At 38.0% G+C, this 25439-nt stretch overlaps 1 protein-coding gene across 2 annotated transcripts in view; it reads left to right on the top strand.

The window, feature by feature from the left end:
- Positions 1-3022: 3022 nt before the first annotated feature.
- LOC133569965 (inter-alpha-trypsin inhibitor heavy chain H3-like) overlaps positions 3023-25439 on the top strand; it is a 79742-nt gene continuing 57325 nt past the window's right edge. Inside the window, exons 1-7 of one of the 2 annotated variants that reach the window (XM_061922527.1) lie at positions 3025-3201; positions 7153-7182; positions 16563-16586; positions 18746-18900; positions 20527-20631; positions 20707-20869; positions 20965-21075. In XM_061922527.1, coding sequence (XP_061778511.1) covers positions 3106-3201; positions 7153-7182; positions 16563-16586; positions 18746-18900; positions 20527-20631; positions 20707-20869; positions 20965-21075 — 684 coding nt within the window. In that variant the 5' untranslated portion in view covers positions 3025-3105. Of the gene's footprint in view, positions 3202-7152; positions 7183-16562; positions 16587-18745; positions 18901-20526; positions 20632-20706; positions 20870-20964; positions 21076-25439 lie in introns of both variants that reach the window. The other variant, XM_061922528.1, reaches the window with a different exon arrangement.

The raw sequence follows: 25439 nt of genomic DNA, 5'->3' as shown, positions 1-25439 counted from the left end.
TGGATGTTTGTTTAGAAATTTCCTCGGCAGGTTATATTCCTTTGAGACTTAGTTGACTTAATTAAAGAGTAAACACATCGGCTTTCCCGCTGCCCTGTCAATAAATTCACTATTCAGCCCTCGCTTCTTGATACCCGCGTGTGCAGATAGTTAACAATATGAAGAAACAGAAGTTCCAGAGGTTTTATTGGGGATTGATGTTCCTTCTTTTGTATTATTTTCTTTCCTCAGTTGTATTTTTTCTACACGTCTTCCTTCATTTAGGTTTGTATGACTAAAAATATAAATATAAGAGTATAACATCCATTGTGTATTTTACATGAATAAAATAGATGTAGTGTTAATTCATTCACACAACTACATATGTGTACGCATGTAGAAAATAAACATCTTCAGTACGTCGAACGTTGCACACAATGTAACTGTGACTGTTGCTTGCTGTCATCGCTCGGGTTCAGTGGCCCACTCAGGAAGGACATGCTTTTGAGCAGGTTTGACTCTTTTATTTTTTTCAAATAAAGCTTGTCTTTAGTGTAGGTCGGATCGCTTTTGCAGCGGCTCCTTTCCACTAATCGCTCACGGTCCGCTCTTTCAGCCGCCGTCATCGTCGCCCTCCTCTCTGGCTCGCTCTCTGTCGCTCTTCATCTGCTCCTGCAGGCTCTCCATCTCCTTCCTCGATCTCTCCTCCTTCTCCCCTTTTATACAGCAGGAGGAGATGAATTAATTGTGTGCCGGTGTGTGTGCCACGCACCCGATTTAGATTGTGGCGGCGTCGCTAACAGCAAGCCCCGCCTCTCCGCTCCGCCGCATCCTCCGCCTCCTTGCCGCCATCTTGGGCAGTTGGCTCCGCCTCTCCACAGTAACAGTGTGTGATTTGGTGTAAATATTTGTTGCAACAATGCTAGTCGATTTTTGCTGCAAAATTAAATGTTTTTGTTTTTAAAGTTGAATATTGTAAATGGAAAGACGATACCAGGGTTTCTCTTTTTTGGTAAAAATCTGGCGACTGAGCTACCAGTTTTTTTACTGTAAATGTTTTTACTGTAAAAATGTAAATGGAAAACCAGTCTTTTTATGGAAAAGTTGTAGCAACTGAGCCGGTAGGTTTTTGACGAGAAAAATCTGGCAACTGACCTACCATTTTTTTTTTCTGTAAAACTTCTGGTTGTTTGTGATGAGGTGGCGACTTGTCCAGGGTGTACAACGCCTTCCGCCCTAATGCAGCTGAGATGGGCTCCAGCGACCCCAAAAGGGACAAGCGGTAGAAAATGGATGGATGGAATTTCTGGTTGATGTTTTTACGGTCTATTACTGTAAATGGGAAGACGGTACCAGTTTTAATACGGTAAAATTTTAGCGACTGAGCTACAACTTTTTTACTGTAAAATGTACGGTTGTTATTTTTACGGTCCATTACCGCAAATGGAAAAAACACTACCATTTTTTTTTTTTTTACGGTAGGCATTTGGCGACTAGGCTACTCTTTTTACTGTAAAATCTATGCTTGTTGTTTTTACAGTCTTATCACTAATAGACAAATGGTACCAGTTTTTTTTACGGTAAAGTTCTGGCGACTGAGGTACCACTTTTTTGCTGTAAAATCTACGGTTGTTGTTTTTACGGTACCAGTTTTTATGGTAAAATTCTGGCGACTCAGTTGGTAGTTCTTTTCTGTAAAGTTTACAGTTGTTTTTACGGTCTACTACCGCAAAGGGAAAAAACGGTAATAGTTTTTTTACGGTAAAAATCTGGGGACTCATCTACAAGTTCTTACTGTAAAATCTACAGTTTTAGTTTTTTTTTACAGTCTATTTGTTATGATCCGCTGCATAGATCATATTCTGTTTGGGTTTTTTGGGACATTTTTCTGTTGGTTTTGACTCCTTCGGTTACTGTGTGTGCACTTCTCAGTTGGTTTCCATGGCTACGTATTATTTTCACCTGCCGCTTGTTCCGGTCACACACCTGTGTTTGTAATCACTGTCGTTATTTAAGCCTGCCTTCTCCCGTCAGTATTTCTGGCTTCGTAATTTACGATACGCTACACATGACGACATCTGTTCCCGGTTCTGTACCTGCTAGGCTTTTTGTCTTCTAGCTCTCATGCTAGCTCTTTTGTTTTACCTTCTGTGCCTTGAGCAAGTTTTTCTTTTTCATAGTCTGATTTATTTTTAAATAAACCATTTGTTCTTACCTTTTACGCTGTTTCCGAGGCTCGTCTGCATTCCTGGGAGAACGAATCCGCATCCCCATGCGACCCGGTCGTTACACTATCACTGTAATTGAAAAGTCGGTACTAGGCCTTTTATGGTAAAATTGTAGCAACTCACCTGGTAGTTGTTGTTTTTTTTTGTTTCTGTAAAAAAAATTGTTTTTTTACAGTAACATTTTTGCGACTATGCTGGTAGATTTTTACTGTAAAATGTAAGTTTTTTGTTTTTAAGGTCTAATACTGTACATTAAAAGACAGTACCATTTTTATTTTAGGGTAAAATTCCGTTGACTAAATGGCCAGAAGATTATTGTCATTTTCACAGTGGACAATTTGTTTGATAACTTGCATGAAAATCATAGGTCGAGTATTTATTATTTTAACATAAAGATACATTTAGTATAGTATTTGTTGGATCGGACAATATTACTTTGTTAAAAATTTGGGTTGTTTTCTGTCAAAATGAAAAGAAGGAATACATTTAGTGAGAAAATATTTCGAGTACTTTATTGACCCGTTTATTTGCAGGCTTGTGGGCGGCCCGATATGACCCTGGACTTTGAGACTTTGACATATGTGGACTTGTTGTCCACCACAGTGGACATTTACCCAACATTTTAAAAGAATAACTTAATCTAGAAAATCCTAAAACACAACCCATGATTAAAAATCATGCTACTGTCCACTTGATTCGGGGGTCATGTTACAAAAAATAAAAAAACTGAATTCTGCAGTCCTGCAATCAAACCAAAAGCCAGAGCACACATACTTTCTTTCAGGGCGAATACAGAAGGTCCACTTTATGTCCGGGTTGACGTACTCCAACACTCCACCCCTGGCCAGAGAGCTTACCTCAGTGGTGAAGTCAGCCTGTGTTCATTTCAGCTTTGGTCATGTCTGGAGTGTCGGGTGTTGGACTGCTGGTCTGCCTCTGGTTGGCCTCTGGTCGGGGAGATTTACTCATCCCAGGACAAGATGGACCTCCTGGGGTAAGGTTTTCATTATTATTAGGGACCCAATGTCCCTTTGGGACAGGGGACCCTATTGTATTTCTAAGGTTTTATTATTATGAGCTGTAATTTGACCACTTTAACATGCTTCAAAACTCACCAAATTTTACACACACATCAGGACTGGGCAAAATTGCCATCTAATAAAAAAAAATAAAAATAAAAACTCAAAATTGCGCTCTAGCGCCCCCTAGGAAAAAGCACAGATAAAACTGATTGTAACTTCCGTTAGAAATGTCGTAGATACATGAAACAAAAAACCTCCGTGTATTTCTGACTTAGACCTAGATTTCATACACTGACCTCCTTCAAGAAAAATCAACAGGAAGTTGGCAAAAACCCCTTTAAAACTAAAATTTCATAAAAAATGTCATTTTTGCCTCTTTGAGCTGTAATTTCACCCCCTTAAAATGCTTCAAAACTCACCAAACCGGACACACACATCAGGACAAGGGATAATTGCGATCTAATAAAAAATAAGAATAAAATAAAAACTCAAAATTGCGCTCTAGGAATAAAACACAGACAAAACTGCTCCTAGGAAGAAAACACAGACAAAACTGCTTGTAACTTCCGGTTGGGATATCGGAGGGACATGAAACAAAAATCTCTATGTAGGTCTCACTTAGACCTACATTTTAATAGTTGATATCCTTCAGCAAAAATCAACAGAAAGTTGGCAATTACCTTTTCAAAACAAAAGCTGTGTAAAAACCCGTCACCTTTTTTCAAACATTGTCTCCTCTGAGCACGTTTGTTTTGTCAACTTCAAACTTGTACAGGAGACAGATTGAACACTTCTGAATAAAACTTATTAAAATAGTTTTAATAACTGCTCCGGTTTTGATTTTACGCGCCTTCAAAGAACCCCTGCGCAAAGTTTCCTAAAAAATGTCATTTTTGCCTCTTTGAGCTGTAATTTCACCCCCTTAAAATGCTTCAAAACTCACCAAACTAGACACACACGATTAGACTGGCGAAAATTGCGATCTAATAAAAATAGAAATAAATAAATAAATAAATGATAAATGGGTTGTACTTGTATAGCGCTTTTCTACCTTCAAGGTACTCAAAGCGCTTTGACACTACTTCCACATTTACCCATTCACACACACATTCACACACTGATGGAGGGAGCTGCCATGCAAGGCGCTAACAAGCACCCATCAGGAGCAAGGGTGAAGTGTCTTGCTCAGGACACAACGGACGTGACGAGGTTGGTTCTAGGTGGGATTTGAACCAGTGACCCTCGGGTTGCGCACGGCCACTCTTCCACTGCGCCACGCCGTCCCAATAAAAATAAAAATTAAAAAAACTCAAAATTGCGCTCTAGCGCCCCCTAGGAATAAAACACAGACAAAACTGCTCCCAGGAAGAAAACACAGACAAAACTGCTTGTAACTTCCGGTAGGAATGTCGGAGAGGCATGAAACTAAAACCTCTATGTAGGTCTCACTTAGACCTACATTTTAATAGTTGATGTCCTTCAGCAAAAATCAACAAAAGCTGTGTAAAAACCCGTCACCTTTTTTCAAACATTGTCTCCTCTGAGCACGTTTGTTTTGTCAACTTCAAACTTGTACAGGAGACAGATTGAACACTTCTGAATAAAACTTATTAAAATAGTTTTAATAACTGCTCCGGTTTTGATTTTACGCGCCTTCAAAGAACCCCTGCGCAAAGTTTCCTAAAAAATGTCATTTTTGCCTCTTTGAGCTGTAATTTCACCCCCTTAAAATGCTTCAAAACTCACCAAACTGGACACACACGATTAGACTGGCGAAAATTGCGATCTAATAAAAATAGAAATAAATAAAAATAAAAAAAATTCAAAATTGCGCTCTAGCGCCCCCTAGGAATAAAACACAGACAAAACTGCTCCCAGGAAGAAAACACAGACAAAACTGCTTGTAACTTCCGGTAGGAATGTCGGAGAGACATGAAACTAAAACCTCTATGTAGGTCTCACTTAGACCTACATTTTAATAGTTGATGTCCTTCAGCAAAAATCAACAAAAGTTTTGTAAAAACCTGTCACCTTTTTTCAAACATTATTTCCTTTGAGCGTGTTTGTAGTGTCGGCTTCAACCTCGCACAGAAGAGAGATTGAACCCTTCTGATCAGAATTTAGCAAAAGAGTTTTAATAACTGCTCCGATTTTGATTTTACGTGCCTTCAAAAAACCCCTGCGCAAAGTTTCCTAGAAAATGTCATTTTTGCCTCTTTGAGCTGTAATTTCACACCCTTAAAATGCTTCAAATTCACCTAACTGGACACACACATCAGGACTGGCGAAAATTGCGATCTAATAAAAACCAAACCCTAAAACTCAAAATTTCACTCTAACACCCCCTAGGAATAAAACACAGACAAAACTGCTCCTAGGAAGAAAACACAGACAAAACTGCTTGTAACTTCCGGTAGGAATGTCGGAGAGACATGAAACTAAAACCTCTGTGTAGGTCTCATTTAGACCTACATTTTAAAAAATGACGTCCTTCAGCAAAAATCAACAGGAAGTTGGCAATTACCCCTTCAAAAAAAAAGTTCTGTAAAAACCTGTCACCTTTTTTCAAACATTATGGGTGAAAGAAAGAAGCACCAGTGTGACCCCAGGATGCAGGAAAGGTAGGTAATGTGAAGGTAAATATATGTTGAATGGGTAAATTCATTAAACACCAGCAAAAGTCGGTCCCGTCCATCACTGCTTGCAGCTTTGTTATCGTTATCACTATTGCATCTGTGATAGTGATTAAAATTTGTATGCAAGTTTTCAATATTGGTTGAGGTTTTGTCATTTTAAAGGCCTGCTGAAATGAGATTTTCTTATTTAAACGGGGATAGCAGGTCCATTCTATGTGTCATACTTGATCATTTTGCGATATTGCCATATTTTTGCTGAAAGGATTTAATAGAGAACATCGACGATAAAGTTCGCAACTTTTGGTGCTGATAAAAAAGCCTTGCCTTTACCGGAAGTAGCAGACAATGTGCGCGTGACGTCACGGGTTGTGGAGCTCCTCACATCTGAACATTATCATGGCCACCAGCAGCGAGAACGATTCGGACCTAGAAAGCGACAATTTCCCCATTAATTTGAGCGAGGATGATAGATTCGTGGATGAAGAAAGTGAGAGTGAAGGACTAGAAAAAAAAAGACTTTACAGTGGGAGCTATTCAGACAATTTAGACAAATTTACTAGGATCATTCTGGAAAATTCCTTATCCGCTTATTGTGTTATTAGTGTTTTAGTGAGATTATATGGTCATACCTGTACAACCTGAAGGTCGCCGCCGCACCTTTCTTCGGCACCAGTAGACGGGTGGTGGCGATGCCCATCTCTGCCCTTCTCAAAGGACCCTCTTTGAAACACGATCTTTCAAAATGATAGCTGCATAATACACTGTACTTTGTGTGTGTGGTCTAATCCAACCGTGTTCGCTAGACCACTCTGTTCGTTAGTAAAGCTTCACCGTCATCTTTCGGGAATGTAAACAATGAAACACTGGCTGTGTTTGTGTTGCTAAAGGCGGCCGCAATACACCGGTTCACACCCACAGCTTTCTTCTTTGACGTCTCCATTATTCATCGAACAAATTGCAAAAGATTCAGCAACACAGATGTCCAGAATACTGTGGAATTATGCGATAAAAACAGACGACTTATAGCTGGGATCGGTGCTGGAACAAAATGTCCTCTACAATGCGTGGCGTCATCATACCGGACATTTCAGCAGGGTTGTTCAGCGGGAAATTTAAAATTGCAATTTAGTAAACTAAAGCGGCCGTATTGGCATGTGTTGCAATGTTAATATTTCATCATTGATATATAAACTATCAGACTGCGTGGTCGGTAGTAGTGGGTTTCAGTAGGCCTTTAAGAAACTTGTTCTTTCTGATTTTTGTGCCCCAAATCTTTTATTTTCCTAGGAAGCAGGAAGTCCTGTCAAGACCCAGCAGGTATTTTGCACAGTGTCTTGTATTTCTTGCCATATATATATATATATATATATATATATATATATATATGTACACTTTGTGACTTACGATAAGCTTTGAGTATTGTCCGATACTGATATTGACTGAATTGGATATCAGCAGGAACCATACATGTAATATTTTGTAGAGTGGAATGTTAGAAAAGGTTCCAACAAGTGAAATTACCGTAGTTTTGGTAATAATTTTGGTTGTGCTTTCCGACCTCAGAGCAATTTTATTTGGTACGTGGTGAAATGATAAGTGGGACCAGTAGATGGCAGTCACACATAAGAGATACATGTAGACTGCAATATGCGCTTCATAATCCGGTGCGCCCTATGGTCCTGAAAATACGGTACTTCGAGGACAACAATAGGTAGGAAGATCTCTAACTTATGTATTATTCACCGTCTGGAATGGACTTTTGCTGTCTTTAAGATGAAATGGAGTGTTTTGGTATTTTTTGCTACAATAATTCACTTACCGTAAACTTTGGACCGTACAATGCTACTGTGTTCCTACACTTTGAACCCTGCGACTTTTAAGACGGAGCGACTGATTTATGGATTTTTCTTTGCTGGCAGCCTTAATAAAGTAATTTTTATTAAATAATAATAATAATAATAATAACAGAAGACCGCAAAAACAACAACCGTAGATTTTAAAGCAAAAAAGTGGTAGCTAGGTCGACAGAATTTTGTTGTTAAAAAACTGGTACTATTTTTCCATTTACAGTTATAGGCTGTAAAAATAACAACCATAAATTTTACAGTAAAAAAAATGTTAGCTCAGTCGCCAGATTTTTATCTTAAAAAAACGGATACTGTTTTTTTTTCCATATGTGGTAATAGACCATAAAAAAAAAAAAAAAAGTAAACTTTATGGTAAAAACAATCTGGTCAGTCACTGGAATTTTACCCTAAAAAACTGGTACCGTCTTTTCATTTGCAGTAATAGGCCATAATAACAACATCCATAAATTTTACAGTAAAAAAATGTTAGCTCAGTCGCCAGATTTTTACCGTAAAAAAAAGTAGTACCGTTTTTTTTCCATATGTGGCAATTGACCGTAAAAAAAAGTTGTAAACTTTACAGTAAAAAACTACCAGGTCAGTTGTCAAAATTTTACCATAAAAACTGATACTGTGTTTTCCATTTACAGTAGAAGACTGTAAAAACACCAACCGTTGATTTTACAGCAAAAAATTGGTAGCTCCGTCACCAGAATTTTACCGTAAAAAAACAGGTACAAATTTTCCCATTTACAGTAATAAACCGTAAAAACAACAACCGTAGATTTTATAGTAAAATAATGGTAGTTCAGTCGCCAGAGTTTTACCGTTAAAAAAAAACATAGCAACGTTTTTTTATTTACAGTAAAAGAGTGAAAAAAACTACCTTGTCAGTCGTCAGAATTTTACCATAAAAACTGATACCGTGTTTTCCATTTACAGTAGAAGACCGTAAAAACAACAACCGTAGATTTTACAGCAAAAAAGTGGTAGCTCCGTCACCAGAATTTTACCGCAATAAAACAGGTACAAAATTTCCATTTACAGTAATAGACCGTAAAAACAACAACCGTAGATTTTATAGTAAAATAATGGTAGCTCAGTCGCCAGAGTTTTACCGTTAAAAAAAAAACATGGCAGCATTTTTTTAATTTACAGTAAAAGAGTGAAAAAAACTACCATGTCAGTCGTCAGAATTTTACCATAAAAACTGATACCGTGTTTTCCATTTACAGTAGAAGATCTTAAACAAAAAAACCGTAGATTTTACAGCAAAAAAGTGGTAGCTCCGTTACCAGAATTTTACCGTAAAAAACAGGTACAAATTTTCCCATTTACAGTAATAAACCGTAAAAACAACCGTAGATTTTATAGTAAAATAATGGTAGCTCAGTCGCCAGAGTTTTACCGTTAAAAAAAACCATAGCAACATTTTTTTTATTTACAGTAAAAGAGTGAAAAAACCTACCATGTCAGTCGTCAGAATTTTACCATAAAAACTGATACCGTGTTTTCCATTCACAGTAGAAGATCTTAAAAACAACAACCGTAGATTTTACAGCAAAAAAGTGGTAGCTCCGTCACCAAAATTTTACCGTAAAAAACAGGGACAAATTTTCCATTTACAGTAATAAACCATAAAAACAACAACCGTAGATTTTATAGTAAAATGATGGTAGCTCAGTTGCCAGAGTTTTACTGTTAAAAAAAACCATAGCAACATTTTTTTTATTTACTGTAAAAGAGTGAAAAAAACTACCATGTCAGTCGTCAGAATTTTACCATAAAAACTGATACCGTGTCTTCCATTTACAGTCGAACACCATAAAAACAACAACTGTAGATTTTACAGCAAAAAAGTGGTAGCTCTGTCACCAGAATTTTCCCGCAAAAAAACAGGCACAAATTTTCCATTTACAGTAATAGACCGTAAAAACAACAACCGTAGATTTTATAGTAAAATAATGGTAGCTCAGTCGCCAGAGTTTTACCGTAAAAAAAAAAAACATAGCAACATTTTTTTTATTTACAGTAAAAGTGTGAAAAAACTACCATGTCAGTCGTCAGAATTTTACCATGAAAACTGATACCGTGTTTTCCATTTACAGTAGAAGACTGGAAAAACAACAACCGTAGATTTTACAGCAAAAAATTGGTAGCTCCGTTACCAGAATTTTAACGTAAAAAAACAGGTACAAATTTTCCATTTACATAAATAGACCGTAAAAACAACAACTGTAGATTTTATAGTAAAATAATGGTAGCTCAGGCGCCAGAGTTTTACCGTTAAAAAACAACAACATAGCAAGATTTTTTTATTTACAGTAAAAGAGTGAAAAAAACTACCATGTCAGTTGTCAGAATTTTACCAGAAAAACTGATAACGTGTTTTCCATTTACAGTAGAAGACCGTAAAAACAACAACCGTAGATTTTACAGCAAAAAAATTGGTAGCTCCTTCACCAGAATTTTACCGTAAAAAAACAGGTACAAATTTTCCATTTACGCTAATAGACCGTAAAAACAACAACCGTAGGTTTTATAGTAAAATAATGGTAGCTCAGTCGCCAGAGTTTTACCGTTAAAAAAAAACATAGCAACGTTTTTTTTATTTACAGTAAAAGAGTGAAAAAAACTACCATGTCAGTCATCAGAATTTTACCATAAAAACTGATACCGTGTTTTCCACTTACAGTAGAAGACCGTAAAAACAACAACTGTAGATTTTAGAGCAAAAAAGTGGTAACTCCGTCACCAAAATTTTACCGTAAAAAATAGGGACAAATTTTCCATTTACAGTAATAAACCGTAAAAACAACAACCGTAGATTTTATAATAAAATAATGGTAGTTCAGTCGCCAGAGTTTTACCGTTAAAAAAAAACCATAGCAACATTTTTTTTATTTACAGTAAAAGAGTGAAAAAAACTACCATGTCAGTCGTCAGAATTTTACCATAAAAACTGATACCGTGTTTTCCATTTACAGTAGAAGACCGTAAAAACAACAACCGTGGATTTTACAGCAAAAAAGTGGTAGCTCCGTCACCAGAATTTTACCGCAATAAAACAGGTACAAATTTTCCATTTACAGTGATAGACCGTAAAAACAACAACCGCAGATTTTACAGCAAAAAAGTGGTAGCTCTGTCACCAGAATTTTACCGTAAAAAAACAGGTACAAATTTTCCCATTTACAGTAATAAACCGTAAAAACAACCATAGATTTTATAGTAAAAAAATGGTAGCTCAGTCGCCAGTTTTACCGATAAAAAAAAAAAACCATAGCAACATTTTTTTTATTTACAGTAAAAGAGTGAAAAAAAACTACCATGTCAGTTGTCAGAATTTTACCATAAAAACTGATACCGTGTTTTCCATTTACAGTAGAAGACCGTAAAAACAACAACTGTAGATTTTACAGCAAAAAAGTGGTAGCTCCGTCACCAAAATTTTACCGTAAAAAAATAGGGACACATTTTCCATTTACAGTAATAAACCGTAAAAACAACAACCGTAGATTTTATAGTAAAATAATGGTAGCTCAGTCGCCAGAGTTTTACCGTTAAAAAAAAACATAGCAACATTTTTTTTATTTACAGTATAAAAGAGTGGAAAAAAACTACCATGCCAGTCGTCAGAATTTTACCATAAAAACTGATACCGTGTTTTCCATTTACGGTAGAAGACCGTAAAAACAACAACCTTAGATTTTACAGCAAAAAATTGGTAACTCCGTCACCAGAATTTTACCTTAAAAAAATAGGTACAAATTTCCCCATTTACAGTAATAAACCGTAAAAACAACCGTAGATTTTATAGCAAAATAATGGTAGCTCAGTCGCCAGAGTTTTACCGTAAAAAAACAAAAACATAGCAACCTTTTTTTTTATTTACAGTAAAAGAGTGGAAAAAAACTACCATGTCAGTCGTCGGCATTTTGCCATAAAAACTGATACCGTGTTTTCCATTTACAGTAGAAGACCGTAAAAACAACAACCGTAGATTTTACAGCAAAAAAGTGGTAGCTCCGTCACCAGAATTTTAACGTAAAAAAACAGGTACAAATTTTCCATTTACAGTAATAGACCGTAAAAACAACAACCGCAGATTTTACAGCAAAAAAGTGATAGCTCAGTCACCAGAATTTTACCTTAAAAAAACAGGTACAAATTTTCCCATTTACAGTAATAACCGTAAAAACAACCGTAGATTTTATAGTAAAATAATGGTAGCTCAGCCGCCAAAGTTTTACCGTTAAAAAAAAAAACATAGCAACATTTTTTTATTTACAGTAAAAGAGTGAAGAAAACTACCATGTCAGTCATCAGAATTTTACCATAAAAACTGATACCGTGTTTTCCACTTACAGTAGAAGACCGTAAAAACAACAACTGTAGATTTTACAGCAAAAAAGTGGTAGCTCCGTCACCAGAATTTTACCGTAAAAAAACAGGTACAATTTTTCCATTCACAGTAATAGACCGTAAAAACAACAACCACAGATTTTATAGTAAAATAATGGTAGCTCAGTCGCCAGAGTTTTACCGTTAAAAAAAAAACATCGCAACCTTTTTTTTATTTACAGTAAAAGAGTGGAAAAAAACTACCATGTCAGTCGTCAGGATTTTACCATAAAAACTGATACCATGTTTTCCATTTACAGTAGAAGACCGTGAAAACAACAACCGTAGATTTTACAGCAAAAAAGTGGTAGCTCCGTCACCAGAATTTTACCGTAAAAAAACAGGTACAAATTTTCCATTTACAGTAATAGACCGTAAAAACAACAACCGTAGATTTTATAGTAAAATAATGGTAGCTCAGTCGCCAGAGTTTTACCGTTAAAAAAAAAACAAAGCAAAGTTGTTTTTTTTACAGTAAAAGAGTGTAAAAAACTACCTTGTCAGTCGTCAGAATTTTACCATAAAAACTAATACAGTGTTTTTCATTTACAATAGAAGACCGTAAAAACAACAACCGTAGATTTTACAGCAAAAAAGTGGTAGCTCCGTCACCAGAATTTTCCCGCAAAAAAACAGGCACAAATTTTCCATTTACATTAATAGACCGTAAAAACAACAACCGTAGATTTTATAGTAAAATAATGGTAGCTCAGTCGCCAGAGTTTTACCCTTAAAAAAACCATAGCAACATTTTTTTATTTACAGTAAAAGAGTGAAAAAAACTACCATGTCAGTCGTCAGAATTTTACCATAAAAACTGATACCGTGTTTTCCATTTACAGTAATAAACCGTAAAAACAACCGTAGATTTTATAGTAAAATAATGGTAGCTCAGCCGCCAAAGTTTTACCGTTAAAAAAAAAAACATAGCAACATTTTTTTTATTTACAGTAAAAGAGTGAAGAAAACTACCATGTCAGTCATCAGAATTTTAACATAAAAACTGATACCGTGTTTTCCATTTACAGTAGAAGACCGTAAAAACAACAACTGTAGATTTTAGAGCAAAAAAGTGGTAGCTCCGTCACCAAAATTTTACCGTAAAAAAACAGGTACAATTTTTCCATTTACAGTAATAGACCGTAAAAACAACAACCATAGATTTTATAGTAAAATAATGGTAGCTCAGTCGCCAGAGTTTTACCGTTAAAAAAAAAACATCGAAACGTTTTTTTATTTACAGTAAAAGAGTGGAAAAAAACTACCATGTCAGTCATCAGGATTTTACCATAAAAACTGATACCGTGTTTTCCATTTACAGTAGAAGACCGTGAAAACAACAACCGTAGATTTTACAGCAAAAAAGTGGTAGCTCCGTCAACAGAATTTTACCGTAAAAAAACAGGTACAAATTTTCCATTTACAGTAATAGACCGTAAAAACAACAACCGTAGATTTTATAGTAAAATAATGGTAGCTCAGTCGCCAGAGTTTTACCGTTAAAAAAAAAAACATAGAAATGTTTTTTTTTTTACAGTAAAAGAGTGAAAAAAAACTACCATGTCAGTCGTCAGAATTTTACCATAAAAACTAATACAGTGTTTTCCATTTACAATAGAAGACCGTAAAAACAACAACCGTAGATTTTACAGCAAAAAAGTGGTAGCTCCGTCACCAGAATTTTCCCGCAAAAAAACAGGCACAAATTTTCCATTTACATTAATAGACCGTAAAAACAACAACCGTAGATTTTATAGTAAAATAATGGTAGCTCAGTCGCCAGTTTTACCCTTAAAAAAACCATAGCAACATTTTTTTTATTTACAGTAAAAGAGTGAAAAAAACTACCATGTCAGTCGTCAGAATTTTACCATAAAAACTGATACCGTGTTTTCCATTTACAGTAGAAGACCTTAAACACAACAACTTAGATTTTACAGCAAAAAAGTGGTAGCTCCGTCACCAGAATTTTACCGTAAAAAAACAGGTACAAATTTTCCCATTTACAGTAAAAAAAAAACGTAAAAGCAACCGTAGATTTTATTGTAAAATAATGGTAGCTCAGTCGCCAGAGTTTTACCGTTAAAAAAAACTCATAGCAACATTTTTTTATTTACAGTAAGAGTGAAAAAAACTACCATGTCAGTCGTCAGAATTTTACCATAAAAACTGATACCGTGTTTTCCATTTACAGTAGAAGACCGTAAAAACAACAACCGTAGATTTTACAGCAAAAAAGTGGTAGCTCCGTCACCAGAATTTTACCGCAAAAAAACAGGCACAAATTTTCCATTTACATTAATAGACCGGGCCCTGCGATCAGGTGGCGACTTGTCCAGGGTGTACCCCGCCTTACGCCCGATTGTAGCTGGGATAGGCGCGAGCACCCCCCGCGACCCCAAAAGGGAATAAGCGGTAGAAAATGGATGGATGGATTAATAGACCGTAAAAACAACAACCGTAGATTTTATAGTAAAATAATGGTAGCTCAGTCGCCAGAGTTTTACCCTTAAAAAAACCATAGCAACATTTTTTTTATTTACAGTAAAAGAGTGAAAAAAACTACCATGTCAGTCGTCAGAATTTTACCATAAAAACCGATACCGTGTTTTCCATTTACAGTAGAAGACCGGAAAAACAACAACCGTAGATTTTACAGCAAAAAAGTGGTAGCTCCGTCACCAGAATTTTACCGTAAAAAAACAGGTACAAATTTTCCATTTATAGTAATAGACCGTAAAAACAACAACCGTAGATTTTATAGTAAAAAATGGTAGCTCAGTCGCCAGAGTTTTACCGTTAAAAAAAAACATAGCAACATTTTTTTATTTACAGTAAAAGAGTGAAAAAAACTACCATGTCAGTCGTCAGAATTTTACCATAAAAACTGATACCGTGTTTTCCATTTACAGTAGAAAACCATAAAAACAACAACTGTAGATTTTACAGCAAAAAAGTGGTAGCTCCGTCACCAGAATTTTATCGTTAAAAACGGGTAAAAATTTTCCATTCACAGTAATAGACCGTAAAAACAAGAACCGTAGATTGTACAGTAAAAAACTTGCAGCTCAGTCGCCAGAATTTTACCTTAAAAAACTGTCTTAGCGTTTTTCCATTTACAGTTGAAACTGTAAAAACAAGAACCGTAGATCTTACTGTACAAAAGTGGTAGCTTCGTCGCCAATATTTTACCATAAAAAATTGTTACCGTCTTTCCATTTGCTTTGAACTGTTCTGTAACCAAAGCCATGGCTGTTTATGACCCCCTTCCCTTAGAAACAGCTGTTGCCATGTAGTCAGAGAACGTCCAAATAAAAATGGAGGCGTACAATCTTTCGTCAGAGCGTGGGACGACAGTGTCCATGCGTTTCTCCTTGAGCTAAATGGAATTCTGTCTCTGTTTAATTCCTTTAATACAGGGGTCGGGAATCTTTTTGGCTGAGAAAAGCCATACAAGCCAAATTTTTTTTTAAGTATTTCTGTGAGAGCCATATAATTTTTTTTTCTTTTTTAACACTGAATACAACTATATGCGTGCATTTTTACGTAAAACCAACATTTTTAGAGTATAATAAAATAAGTCTCTTATTCTTTTTAATAACACTGTTATTCTGAAGCGAACCAACAATAAATAAAATACTTCTTACCATTAATGCGACTTCTTGAACAGGTGTGGCAGAAACCGGATGGATGAATGAAAATGCGGGAGAATGTTTTATATTTTCAACGTTATTTTTGACACCGGCCGAATTATTCATTACTTATCGTGTTAAGCAATGTCAGCTGGGATTTGTCTGAGATCCGAATGCAGTCTTGAAAAGAGCCACATCCGGCTCTAGAGCCATAGGTTCCCTACCCCTGCTTTAATAGATGCCATCAGTGTTTGAAGCTGACATTTACTACTATGTAGGTTTGTCCTTTACAAAACATTATGGTCGTCAGCAAAGAAAAATCCATAGATTAGCCGCACTTTTGTATAGGCCGCGTGGTTCAAAGCGTGGGGGGAAAAAAGTAGTCCGGAAAATACAGTCGACGCAATCATAACCGGACTGTTTGGGTTGTCTTAAAAGACCTTTTCGCCTCTCATCCGAAGACGAGCTAAGACAGCTCTAGTGTCGAGATCAGCGTATCAGAGCTGTCCTATCTAGTCTTGAGCATGAACTGAAGAACCTCCTCTAACACTACTTGACCGTTCATGTTGGGGTTTTTTTTATTGATTGATTGAGACTTTTATTATTAGATTGCACAGTACAGTACATATTCCGTACAATTGACCACTAAATGCTAACACCCCAATAAGTTTTTCAACTTGTTTAAGTCGGGGTCCACGTTAATCAAGTCATGGTACAAGGGTTCGATTCGATATTGTTGCAGATAACTGATTTGTTTTTAAATGTTCTGAACATGGAAGCACTTTTCTAATTGTGTCCCGTGTCTTTCTTACAGAAAAGAAGTACAGCAGATGTCACGGTGAGAAAAGCATGTTTGCATTTGTACGTTCAAGTCCGATGATATTCACAATTGACACTTGTTTTGGATATTCCATAGCACAGGGGTCACCAACGCGGTGCCCGTGGGCACCAGGTAGCCCGTAAGGACCAGATGAGTCGCCCGCTGGCCTGTTCTAAAAAATAGCTCAAATAGCAGCACTTATCAGTGAGCTGCCTCAATTTTTTAAATTGTATTTATTTACTAGCAAGCTGGTCTCGCTTTGCTCGACATTTTTAATCCTAAGAGAGAAAAAACTCAAATAGAATATGAAAATCCAAGAAAATATTTCAAAGACTTGGCCTTCACTTGTTTAAAAAAATTCATTTATTTTTTTACTTTGCTTCTTATAACTTTCAGAAAGACAATTTTAGAGAAAAAATACAACCGTAAAAATTATTTTAGTATTTTTAAACACATGTACATTTTTACCTTTTAAATTCCTTCCTCTTCTTTCCTGACAATTTAAATTAATGTTCAAGTAAATTTATTTTTTTATTGTAAAGAATAATTCTGTTTTTTCGACGAAGAATATTTGTGAAATATTTCTTCAAACTTATTATGATTAAAATTTAAAAAAAAATATTCTGGCAAATCAACTTTAAATCTAATTTCAAAGTCTTTTGAATTTCTTTTCAAAAAATTTTTTCTGGAACATCTAGAAGAAATAACGATTTGTCTTTGTTAGAAATATAGCTTGGTCCAATTTGTTATATATGCATCCATCCATTTTCTACCGCTTATTCCCTTTTTGGGGTCGCGGGGGGCGCTGGCGCCTATCTCAGCTACAATCGGGCGAAAGGCGGGGTACACCCTGGAAAAGTCGCCACCTCATTGCAGCAATTTGTTATATATTCTAGCAAAATGCAGATTGGATTTTAACCTATTTAAAACATGTCATCAAAATTCTTACATTTATCTTAATCAGGAAAAATTACTATTGATGTTCCATAAATATTTTTTTCAATTTTTTCAAAAAGATTCCAATTAGCTAGTTTTTCTCTTCTTTTTTTCGGTTGAATTTTGAATTTTAAAGAGTCGAAATTGAAGATAAACTATGTTTCCAAATTAAAAAATTTTTTTTCCTGTTTTCTCCTCTTTTAAACCGTTCAATTAAGTGTTTTTTTTTCATCATTTATTCTCTACAAAAAACCTTCCGTAAAAGGAAAAAAAATTACGTTGGAATGACTGACAGACATACGTAATTTTCATATATATATATATATATGTAAGAATAATGAATACATTTTAATTGAATCCTTTATTTTAGCATCTGTTTTTTCGACGAAGAACATTTGTGAAATATTTCTTCAAACTTATTATGATTAAAATTCCCAAAAATTATTCTGGCAAATCTAGAAAATATTTAGAATCAACTTTAAATCTAATTTCAAAGTCTTTGCTCCGTGGGTGATCTCTTTATCCCACCACTGCCACAATGAAGTGTTATTGTAGAAATAGTACACTGGGTATTTAGGAATGGAACATGCTTTATTTCAGCCCGGTTGTTTACATAGCCAGCATAGGAGTGTTACATCCTAAAAGGTCCGTCATATCCGTCCCAGCACATATCACGTCACTCGTTGTCGCTTCTTCTGCAGCCGAGTAGTCGCAAGAAGGATCACTAGCGCCCTCTACCACCAGGAGGCTCATATTTGACACACGCAGCTACAGTATGTTAAAAAAACATAGCTGCTTACTGTTCTTTTTAGTATATTCAATAGCTTGGACCTTAAATCCTACTGAATAGCTCTTAATCTTCTTCCCTTTAAGCGATTTTAAATTATTCAAGGCAGGCAATTCAAGGAAATACGGTAAGTCACGGCGTGGTGTGAGAGTACACCTACTTTGAGACAAGAGCTATAGTGATGCATGCTTGGTTATGGTTTAAAGTCATACCCAACAATTGCGACCACGACTTTTTACCGTCAACTGAGTTTCGGTTTTTAATGATTTCTGCTGGTGGTGTGCCTTGGGATTTTGTCAATGCAAAAAATGTGCCTAGGCTCAAAAAAGGTTGAAAAACACTGGAGTAGAGGCCCCCATAAAAGGTCATTTCTTAAAATCCCATCAACTGATGGACAAACAGAGAGGAATAGAAAATAAACTGCCTCTGGTTTTGGTTTCCCCTCACGACACAGGTGGAGGTGTACAGCGTGACGGTGGACTGCACGGTGGCGTCGCGGTTCGCTCACACCGTCATGACCTCGAAGGCTCTGAACAAAGCCAACGTCTCAAAGGAAATCTTCTTCGAAGTCGACCTCCCCAAGACGGCCTTCATCACCAACTTCAGCATGTAGGCTAAAGTCTTTTACAAACCCCGTTTCCGTATGAGTTGGGAAATTGTGTTAGATGTAAATATAAATGGAATACAATTATTTGCAAATCATTTTCAACCCATATTCAGTTGAATATGCAACTAACACAACATATTTGATGTTCGAACTCATAAACATTTATTATTTTTGCACATAATCATTAACTTGAGAATTTGACGCCAGCAACACGTGACAAAGAAGTTGGGAAAGGTGGCAAAAAATACTGATCGAGTTGAGGAATGCTCATCAAACACTTATTTGTAACATCCCACAGGTGTGCAGGCTAATTGGGAACAGGTGGGTGCCATGATTGGGTATAAAAACAGCTTCCCAAAAAATGCTCAGTCTTTCACAAGAAAGGATGGGGCGAGGTACACCCTTTTGTCCACAACTGCGTGAGCAAATAGTCAAACAGTTTAAGAACAACGTTTCTCAAAGTGAATTTGCAAGACATTTAGGGATTTCAACATCTACAATCCATACTATCATCAAAAGCTTCAGAGAATCTGGAGAAATCACTCCAAGTAAGCGGCATGGCCTGAAACCAACATTGAATGACCGTGACCTTTGATCCCTCAGACGGCACTGTATCAAAAACCTCTAAAGGATATCACCACATGGGCTCAGGAACATTTCAGAAAACCATTGTCACTAAATATAGTTTGTCGCTAAATCTGTAAGTGCAAGTTAAAGCTCTACTATGCAAAGCGAAAGATATTTATCAACAACATCCAGAAACGCCGCCGGCTTCTCTGGGCCCGAGATTATCTAAAATGGACTGATGCAAAAGTGGATAAGTGTTCTGTGGTCTGACGAGTCCATATTTCAAATTGTTTATGGAAATATTCGACAAGGGGAAGCGAACTATCCAGACTGTTATCTACGCAAAGTTCAAAAGCCAGCATCTGTGATGATATGGGGGTGCATTAGTGCCCAAGGCATGGGTAACTTACACATCTGTGAAGGCACCATTAATGCTGAAAAGGTACATACAGGTTTTGGAACAACATATGCTGCCATTGTAAGCGCTGTCTTTTTCATGGATGCCCCTACTTATTTCAGCAAGACAATGCTAAGCCACATTCAGCACTTGTTATAACAGCGTGGCTTCGTAAAAAAAGAGTGCGGGTACTTTCCTGGCCCGCCTGCAGTCCAGACCTGTCTCCCATGGAAAATGTGTGGCACATTATGAAGCGTAAACTACGACAGCGGAGACCCCGGACTGTTGAACGACTGAAGCTCTACATAAAACAAGAATGGGAATTAGTTTCTTCAGTTCCCAAACGTTTAATGAGTGTTGTTAAAAGAAAAAGTGATGTAACACAGTGGTGAACATGCCCTTTCCCATCTACTTTGGCATGTGTTGCAGCCATGAAATTCTAAGTTAATTATTATTTGCAATAAAAAATAAAGTTTATGAGTTTGAACTTCAAATATCTTGTTTTTGTAGTGCATTCAAATGACTATGGGTTGAAAAAGATTTGCAAATAAATGTATTCCGTTTATATTTACCTCTAACACAATTTCCCAACTCATATGGAAACAGGGTTTGTAGTACTAAGACCACTTTGGTATTACGACTCATCCTGAAAACTACCCTTTAGGGAAATTGATGGCCAAGTTTATGTGGGGGAGGTGAAGGAGAAAGAGAAGGCCAAAAAACAGTACGAGAAGGCGGTTTCTTCTGGACAGACTGCAGGACTGGTCAAGTAAGTCAGTCCAGGCATTGGAAAGAAAAACTACATTCCTGTATGATCATGTCTGATGTCTTTACTGCCATGCAGGGTTTCTGGGAGGAAAATGGAGAAGTTCTCTGTGTCGGTCAACGTCGCAGCACTGAGTAATGTCACGTTTGTTTTGACCTACGAGGAGCTCCTTCAGCGGCAGCGTGGTCAGTATGAGATCCTGACCCGAGTCAAACCCAAACAAGTGGTCCAGGAGTTTCAGGTTAAAGCGGCTTCATGTGGAAATCCTGCAATCCCGGTGCAACGGCCGCTTTCTTAACCACGGCTCCTCCTCTGGTGTGTCTGTGTGCGTACCAGATTGTGGCAAACATCTACGAACCCCAGGGCATTGACCACGTGGATGCCCATGCAACCTTCCTCTCCAACGAGCTGCTCCCTCTGGTGGAGAAAACCGTCGCAGAGAAGAAGGTACGCCCTGTCATGATCTTCCGGTCGACACAGAACAGTTGGTTCATTTTCCAAAACGAAAACCGTAAAACTAGTATGAGACACGATGTTAGTGACTTCCCATCCTAACATGTTTTTTTTTGTCTAAAAATAACCACAACCTTACAATACAATGATTTGCAAATCTTTTTCAACCCATATTCAGTTGAATGCACTAAAAAGACAAGATATTTGATGTTCAATCAATCAATCAATCAATCAATCAATGTTTATTTATATAGCCCCAAATCACAAATGTCTCAAAGGACTGCACAAATCATTACGACTACGACATCCTCGGAAGAACCCACATAAGGGCAAGGAGAACTCACACCCAGTGGGCAGGGAGAATTCCCATCGAGTGGGACGCCAGTGACAATGCTGACTATGAGAAACCTTGGAGAGGACCTCAGATGTGGGCAACCCCCCCACTCTAGGGATCCGAAAGCAATGGATGTCGAGCGGGTCCAACATGATACTGTGAAAGTTCAATCCATAGTGGCTCCAACACAGCCGCGAGAGTTCAGTTCAAAGCGGATCCAAGAAAGCAGCGAGTCCCGTCCACAGGAAACCATCCCAAGCGGAGGCGGATCAGCAGCGTAGAGATGTCCCCAACCAATACACAGGCGAGCGGTCCATCCTGGGTCCCGACGAGCGGTCCATCCTGGGTCTCGACTCTTGACAGCCGGTACTTCATCCATGGTCCACAAGGGACGGGGGGACATAGGAGAAAAAAGAAAAGAAGCGGCAGATCAACTGGTCTAAAAAGGAGGTCTATCTAAAGGCTAGAGTATACAGATGAGTTTTAAGGTGAGACTTAAATGATTATACTGAGGTAGCATCTCGAACTGTTACCGGGAGGGCATTCCAGAGTTCTGGAGCCCGAACGGAAAACGCTCTATAGCCCGCAGACTTTTTTTGGGCTTTAGGAATCACTAATAAGCCGGAGTCCTTTGAAAGCAGATTTCTTGCCGGGACATATGGTACAATACAATCGGCAAGATAGGAGGGAGCTAGACCGTGTAGTATTTTATACGTAATTAGTAAAACCTTAAAGTCACATCTTAAGTGCACAGGAAGCCAGTGCAGGTGAGCCAGTACAGGCGTAATGTGATCAAACTTTCTCGTTCTTGTCAAAAGTCTAGCAGCCGCATTTTGTACCAACTGTAATCTTTTAATGCTAGACATGGGGAGACCCGAAAATAATACGTTACAGTAATCGAGACGAGACGTAACAAACGCATGGATAATGATCTCGGCGTCTTTAGTGGACAAAATGGAGCAAATTTTAGCGATATTACGGAGATGAAAGAAGGCCGTTTTAGTAACGCTTTTAATGTGTGACTCAAAGGAGAGAGTTGGGTCGAAGATAATACCCAGATTCTTTACCGTGTCGCCTCGTTTAATTGTTTGGTTGTCAAAAGTTAAAGTTGTATTATTAAATAGAGGTCGGTGTCTCGTAGGACCGATAATCAGCATTTCCGTTTTTTTGGCGTTAAGTTGCAAAAAATTAGCGGACATCCATTGTTTAATTTCATTAAGACACGCCTCCAGCTGACTACAATCCGGCGTGTTGGTCAGGTTTAGGGGCATGTAGAGTTGGGTGTCATCAGCATAACAGTGAAAGCTAACACCGTATTTGCGTATGATGTCACCTAGCGGCAGCATGTAGATGCTGAAGAGTGCAGGGCCAAGGACCGAACCCTGGGGAACTCCACACGTTATCTTAACATAGTCCGAGGTCATAGTGTTATGGGAGACGCACTGTTCAAACTCATAAACTTTAGGGGTTTTTTTTGCAAATAATAATTAACTTAGAATTTTATGGCTGCAACATGTGCCAAAGTAGTTGGGAAAGGGCATGTTCACCACTGTGTTACATCACCTTTTCTTTAAACAACACTCAATAAACGTTTGGGAACTGAGGAAAATAATTGTTGAAGCTTTGAAAGTGGAATTCTTTCCCATTCTTGTTTTATGTAGAGCTTCAGTCGTTCAACTGTCGTATTTTACGTTTCATAATGCGCCACACATTTTCGATGGGAGACAGGTCTGGAGCGCAGGCGGGCCAGGAAATTTTCCGCACTCTTTTTTTTACAAAGCCACGCAGTTGTAACACGTGCTGAATGTGACCTGGCATTGTCTTGCTGAAATAAGCAGGGGCGTCCATGCAAAAGACGGCGCTTAGATGGCAGCATATGTTGTTCCAAAACCTGTATGTACCTTTCAGCATTAATGGTGCCTTCACAGATGTGTAAGTTACCAATGCCTTGGGCACTAATGCACCCCCATACCATCACAGATGCTGGCTTTTCAACTTTGCGTCGATACCAGGCTGGATCATGGGTGTCGAACTCTGGCCCGCGGGCCAAATTTAATTTCTCTTGGCCCTTGAGGCAATATCAAATTAATATTAGAGCTGGCCCGCCGATGTAACTCCGCATTCACCGCTAATACTCTTACTTGCCAACCCTCCCGAATATTCCGAGAGACTCCCGAAGTTCAGTGTCCCTCCCGAATTTCATCCCGGGCAACAATATTGGGGGTGGGCCTTAAAGGCACTGCCTTTGGAGTTCTCTACAACCTGTCGCAACGTCCGCCTTTCCTCCATACAGACAGGGTGCCGGCCCAGTCACAATATATTTGGCTTATACACACATACAAATGAATACAGTGCATACTTGGTCAACAGCCATACAGGTCACACTGAGGGTGGCCGTATAAACAACTTTAACACTGTTACAAATATGCGCCACACTGTGAACCCACACCAAACAAGAATTACACATTTTGGGAGAACATCCGCACCGTAACACAACATAAACACAACAGAACAAATACCCACAACCCCTTGCAGCACTTACTCTTCCGGGACGCTACAATATACATCCCCCCGCTATCACCAAACCCCGTCCACCTCAACCCCGCCGCCGAAAAGAGGCATTTTGCATGTGGTTTAGCTCGGTTGGTAGTGTGGCCGTGTCAGCAACTTGGGGGTTGCAGGTTCGATTCCCGCTTCCGCCATCCTCGTCACTGCCGTTGTGTCCTTGGGCAAGACACTTTACCCACCTGCTCCCAGTGCCACCCACACCGGGTTGAATGTAACTTAGATATTGGGTTTCACTATGTAAAGTGCTTTGAGTCACTAGAGAAAAAGCGCTATATAAATATAATTCACTTCACTTCACTTCACTATAAAGTTATATACTGTAAGCCTTGCTTGTTCAAGATTCAATGCAAAACTTGTTTGGATCCCTATTAAAAGGTCAATTTGTTCAACCTCGGCCCGCTGCTTTGTTTGGTTTAAAATTTTGCCCCACTCTGTATTTGAGTTTGACACCCCTGGTCTGGATGGTTCGCTTCCCCTTTGGTCCGGATGACACAATGTCGAATATTTCCAAAAACAATTTGAAATGTGGACTCGTCAAAACACAGAACACTTTTCCACTTTGCATCAGTCCATCTTAGATGATTTTGGGCCCAGAGAGGCCAGCAATGTTTCTGGATGTTGTTGATAAATGGCTTTCACTTTGCATAGTAGAGCTTTAATTTGCACTTGATTTAGAGACCTGTGGTATGCTGAATTTTCCTTGCTTTTTTCTGTATTTATTTATTTAGTGCATGCATCCTACTCTCGTCCCACTTGCAAACTCTCCAGTTTGGCTTGTGCATCGCTCCGGTTTGCTTGTATACCTTGCTTTGTCTAGCGCTTTTAGTTTACATTCTGTTTATCTGTTTCACTTCTTTCATGAAATATTTTTTTCCTAGCCCGTTTTTATTTTGTACTTTGCTCCTCTGTTTTACATTTTCTCAGTCAGTAAAGCCTTGTCTAGCGCTTTTGGTTTAGTTTTGGTAATTAATCATAGTAGTTTTTTCATGGTGTGTTTTCGTGCTCCACCATCCATTTCTGTTTTGGCTACGTCCACCTTCCGCCAAAATAAAGGAAGAACTTTTCTCTACTACTTAAACGTCTCCGCATCCTTGGGTTCCACCCAATCAGTTCCTAACAGCGATTAACTGTATTTAGTGACAGTAGTTTTCTGAAGTGTTCCTGACCCCATGTGGTGATATCCTTTAGAGATTGATGTTGGTTTTTGATACAGTCTGAGGGATCGAAGGTCACGGTCATTCAATGTTGGTTTCCGGCCATGCCGCTTACGTGGAGTGATTTCTCCAGATTTTCTGAACCTTTTGATGATATTACGGACCGTAGATGTTGAAATCCCTAAATTTCTTGCAGTTGCACTTTGAGAAACGTTGTTCTTAAACTGTTTGACTATTTGCTCACGCAGTTGTGGACAAAGGGGTGTACCTCGCCCCATCCTTTCTTGTGAAAGACTCTGCCT

Source organism: Nerophis ophidion, linkage group LG16 (assembly GCF_033978795.1).
Source record: "Nerophis ophidion isolate RoL-2023_Sa linkage group LG16, RoL_Noph_v1.0, whole genome shotgun sequence".
Lineage (NCBI taxonomy): Eukaryota > Metazoa > Chordata > Actinopteri > Syngnathiformes > Syngnathidae > Nerophis > Nerophis ophidion.
This window is presented reverse-complemented; position numbering and strand designations above follow the sequence as displayed.